Raw genomic sequence first — 4,813 nt, 5'->3', positions numbered from 1 at the left:
GCTTTGCACGTGGTAACATACACAATTTCATTTACTTTATACAGACAAATATGTTAAATTAATAATAATAAAGATGGTAGTATTTAACACTTACCTGCATTTGCATGTTTCCCAGAAGCTAAAATTGGCAAAGATAAAATATTATAAAGCTTGATTATTGGATCGCATATTCGAAGCACTGAAAAAATGCCTTCCTCTCAGCTAAAGCAAGCAGCAACACGAACGAGCAACGAAAAAAAGTAGGACCCAGTTGGTCACGTGACTTTCGAGTGCCGTAGCCCTCTCTTTCTCGTTAGCCCCGAGTAGAACTCCTTAATACACGAAAGTCCCGTTCACATGTGCAATATTGCGGTATCGTTGGTGGGGCTAGCACCCTCTTGACGGCCGTTTTTCCCTGCGAGGGAAAGAAATGGGGAGTAGGCATGGCCCCTTCTCTTGAGAGGATATTTGAGAGGTCGTTACCTTCTTTCCCATAATTCTCTGCGCGGGTAATCGGAAAAACCTGACGGCCATATTGGAAGATAGGGTCAAAGTTCATTCGAAAGATTTTCAATTCGTTCATCGTCATGGCCAAGATCATCGTTGTGACATCTGATCGGTGGAAAGAGGCGGAAGTAATGGAATTTTTAGCAGTATATAAAAAATATGCGGCAGAAGGTAAATTCGACGGTACAGTTCGCGATAGCGAATTGTACCGTAAAATAACTGAGGAGTTGGCGGAGAAAGGCGTGAAGAAATCGGTAGCACAACTCCGTACCAAATTGAAATCTTTAAAACGAAGATATCGAGCAACGAGAGATGCTTTAAGACGGAGCGGTGCAAGCAGCAAGCACAATTTCCAGTTTTATGAAGAGATGGATTCTGTTCTTGGGTGTCGTGACAGCACTACACCAACGATAAGACTGGATGTGGGCATGAAAAATGTGAATCCAGGTAAGTGTAAAATTACGCATATGTCTTTTCTAAAAATTTCTAATTCATCATTTGATATAATATGCACAGCGGTCTTGATGCATGGGCTCATCTGGGCCTGAGGAGCGGGGGGTTATGAAAATGAGATCAGATTAAAATTTTCGAGAGCGCAGTGCGCATATAAATTAGTAAACAGGCATATGCAGTCAGATGGGGGGGGGGGGCATGATGCTCTTAAGATGGACATGTGCCATGGCCCCCACATGCAGGGCCGTCTTAAGAGCATCATGGGCCCCCGGGCCAAGTGGTTTTTCTGAGGCCCTACCTTGTAAATTCTAGAAGATTTCAACCGGATCTGATTTTTGTGAGGCCCCTCTTTCCCTGAGGGCCCGGGTGCGCCCATGCGTTAAGGTAGCACTGCCCACATGGGAGGGGCTGACAGGGCCCGAGACGTTTCTCATCATTTTTTGCTTTTTCACGCTATTGTTGAGAAAACGTGAACAGGATCCACTTTATATGTTGTAAGAGAAATGTCACATTGTTTTCATTGATAAATGAAATGGACATGAACTTGGACTAAACTTTTGACTTGAACTTTAATAACTTATTAACAATAATTATAACTGCGTCTATATAGCTGCGGCTTTTCAATGAAAATTGTGGTATCTACATGTAGGTACTTGATGTAACATAAGATTTTAAATCCATCTGCGACACAGGTTATTCATAATACTGAGATTGTGAAAACTCATTCACTTATGAAGTTTTGAAATTGATAAAACAGACAGACCTCAGTATAATATCTCCCTTGAGTAACGAATAATGGTTACCTCATAAGTAGTGTAACCCATTAACGAACAATCATGATTCACTAGTTACATCAGACCAATAAAAAGTTACATTACAGACCGGACTACAGTCCCTTTATACAGAATTTAGGGGTAAACAAGATGTTTTATTTCATGTTTGCACAATCATTTATCAGAACGAATTAGCATGTGATTTTTTCAGAGATTATTGATAGATATACTTGTTTTTTATAGACTTGGACGAGTCCCTTGAAGAGGTAAATGTATTGGTGGAGTGCGAGATGCCAGATGAGGATGAGTAAGTTGAAATATATATGTATTTTTATCAGTTGATTCATCTCATTTAACACCGAGCCTATTTGCCTCATATATTTTCGTACTAAACAATACAAACAAAAACGAACTTGATCGTTTTTGTCGCATTATGACTGTGTGTGTGTGTGTGTGTGTGTGTGTATATATATATATATATATATATATATATATATATATATATATATTAGAGAGCGACGACATATATATGTTAGCGACGAGCCCTCAGCTAACTGGAAATGTTTAAAAATCCCTATTCAGGTAATAGTGTTTTTTTGCACTTTTTTTAAAAATTCTTCCAAATTGTTCTGCAATAGCGGTAATAGCAGAACAGTGCTAAATATTCTGCTTTGGGGGGGGGGGGGCACAAATATCCCATCATCACACTTCACTCAAAATGTAGATGTCAGCACTGCAAACTCAACATTAGATGCACACTCAGACTATTAGGTGCACTCTTTTTTCCACGCTCTGCCACACAAACTGGGCTGAAAGAGATCACAATGGGATAAGTCTGGTGGAAGAGGCCCACCATTCATTCATTCCGTGACCATTCTCTGCACACTAAAACTAAGCAGACAGGGGCCTGTGAAGTTCATTGTCCAATCTCAGCTTCCTTGCACTTTCTTTCAGCAACAGTTTTTTTCCTGAATCTGTTGGGAAACTGACAAGGACAAATCGAGTATCAAACTCTCGATTTTTATGAACTTGTCAATATATTTCTTAAGTGCTGTAGGCCACAGACTTTTCACCTACTTCATTTTATTACAATTCCCACGAAGCAAAGAATACTGTTTCTAAGTCTGACATAACAAGCATTACAAACTATTTGAAACTGTTGATGCTTGATTTAATGCCACCATTTACTTTTCAGAACTAGGACCCCCGAGCCAAATGGGGGGGGGGGGGGACTCACAAATAATGTAAATTTTTCACTTTTAGCCCCCCCCCCCCTTCCGAGAAGGCATCTACTGCCCTGTCCATGTATTTTAAGGTTTAAACAGCTCATTTATGCAACACAGAACTCAGCATATATTAAATTCAAAGGCTTGTATTACACTAGAAAAGTTTGATAAAATCCCTTTTATAAAACTTAAAAAATCCAACCAATGAAGCTCATACGCTACATTCCAGAAAATGCAACCGATAAGCTTATTGGTTGGATTTTTCAAGATTTATAAAAGGACTTAAAAATTGTGTAGTGTAATATCGCCCTAAGAGAGCATAATAACAAAGACATTGTATAATTTTTCATTATTTTTTGCATTCTAGTTTACCTGACAGTGAAGAAAGATTGGAGCAGCAATGCTATTCTTCACAAACATTTCAAGAGGGTGAAGAAAGACCACAGCAACAGCTGCTGCTTAGCATGTTGCAAACTCCATGCTCCACGCCATCCACCTCTCAAGCTCCCCGCGATTCTACATCAACACCATCCACCTCCCAAACTCCATGCGCCTCTACATCAACACCATCCACCTCCCAAACTCCATGTGCCTCTACATCAACACCATCCACCTCCCAAACTCCATGCGCCTCTACATCAACACCATCCACCTCGCAAACTCCAGGCACCTCCACATCAACAGACGGAGGTATAATTTTTATGGCTTTCATTTTTATTTCATAGCATCTAAATTTCCTGTTTAGAACATTTTCCTATTATGTTGTTTTTTGACAAACGTAATAAGTGAGATCCACTGTACTTATATAAAATATTCAGAGTGCTTCAGATTATTTAGCGGACTCGAACCTCAATATTTCTATAACTATGCACCAGTGATAGTGATTATTTGAAAAGTAATGGCAGGGATCTGTCCAGACATTTTCTGTAGGGTACTGTTTTTGTGAAAATTGTCGTTATTTTTGTGAAAAGGGTCACAAAAATAAGGTGTATGTGTTACAACAATATGCATTCAGTTTTGTGTGAAGCAAAATAATCTAGTTAATAACAAAAGAAATGACATGCCAAATTCATGGTTTCGTTAATTTTTATTTTGCGAAGCGTCTGTTTTTCAGGTCTGATTTTGTGAAGGGTCTGGAAAAAAAATTTCAGCTGGACAGACCCCTGGTAATGGTCAAATATATTTATTGTGAGTATATATATAATAAAAACCATTCACATTACAGGTCGGGGTAGGAAAAGAAAAAAAATCAACCTCATGGAAGAAGCATTAAAAAATGTGTTGAAGGAGACAACGAATAAGATTTTGGAGTTTGAAGAAGCCGCAGAGAAAGCAGCCGAAGAAAAGAGGGAAGCTTTCAGAGAAAAAATTTTGAAACAAAATGAACAAATTCTGAAACAAAATGAACTGATCTTTAATTTTTTAAAAAGCATGACTGAAAAGAAATAAATTTTTATATTTTGCATTAAAATTTTGTGTTTTCACTATATTTTACATACATTTATTGGCTGTTACAGCACCACTGAAGTAAATTCAGCCTTTTTTCTTTGCTATTATTATTCACATTTGATTGAACGGTGCAATCATTACATTGTAAGTTATTTTCTCCACCATCCCACTGATGAAGGTAGTCATCATGCGTGTCTTGGCAAATATTGTGTAATATGCAACAAGCCAATACTTGATGCTGTATATGTCGCAAACTTGTATCGTTCGCTTTGAGAAGACAAGGCCACCTTCCTTTTAGCATACCAAATGCATGCTCAACATAAATGCGGCAACTGCTTAACTTCGCATTAAATACCCGCTGTTCTGCCGTTAACACTCCCGTGAAGGGCTTCATAATCCAGTCTTTTAACGGATATGCAGGATCTG

At 38.6% G+C, this 4,813-nt stretch overlaps 1 protein-coding gene across 1 annotated transcript; it reads left to right on the top strand.

Moving 5' to 3' along the window:
* Positions 1–368: 368 nt before the first annotated feature.
* On the top strand, positions 369–4,387 carry LOC149076625 (uncharacterized). The gene is made up of 4 exons (XM_089242263.1): positions 369–933; positions 1,956–2,019; positions 3,306–3,628; positions 4,164–4,387. The coding sequence occupies exons 1-4, from the start codon at positions 567–569 to the stop codon at positions 4,385–4,387; spliced, it is 978 nt and encodes a 325-aa protein (XP_089098389.1). The 5' UTR covers positions 369–566.
* The last annotated feature ends 426 nt before the right edge of the window (positions 4,388–4,813 follow it).

This window comes from Pholcus phalangioides, unplaced genomic scaffold (assembly GCF_987345545.1).
Source record: "Pholcus phalangioides strain wild (caught in Gottingen) unplaced genomic scaffold, Ppha-v1.0 ptg000015l_1, whole genome shotgun sequence".
In the NCBI taxonomy this organism is placed as follows: domain Eukaryota; kingdom Metazoa; phylum Arthropoda; class Arachnida; order Araneae; family Pholcidae; genus Pholcus; species Pholcus phalangioides.
This window is presented reverse-complemented; position numbering and strand designations above follow the sequence as displayed.

Excerpts from the sequence above, each read along its gene's own strand:
- LOC149076625 (XM_089242263.1), top strand. The coding sequence starts at position 567 with ATGGCCAAGATCATCGTTGTGACATCTGATCGGTGGAAAGAGGCGGAA. Across the intron at positions 934-1,955 it reads CATGAAAAATGTGAATCCAG|ACTTGGACGAGTCCCTTGAA; the intron begins GTAAGTGTAAAA and ends TGTTTTTTATAG. Across the intron at positions 2,020-3,305 it reads GAGATGCCAGATGAGGATGA|TTTACCTGACAGTGAAGAAA; the intron begins GTAAGTTGAAAT and ends TTTGCATTCTAG.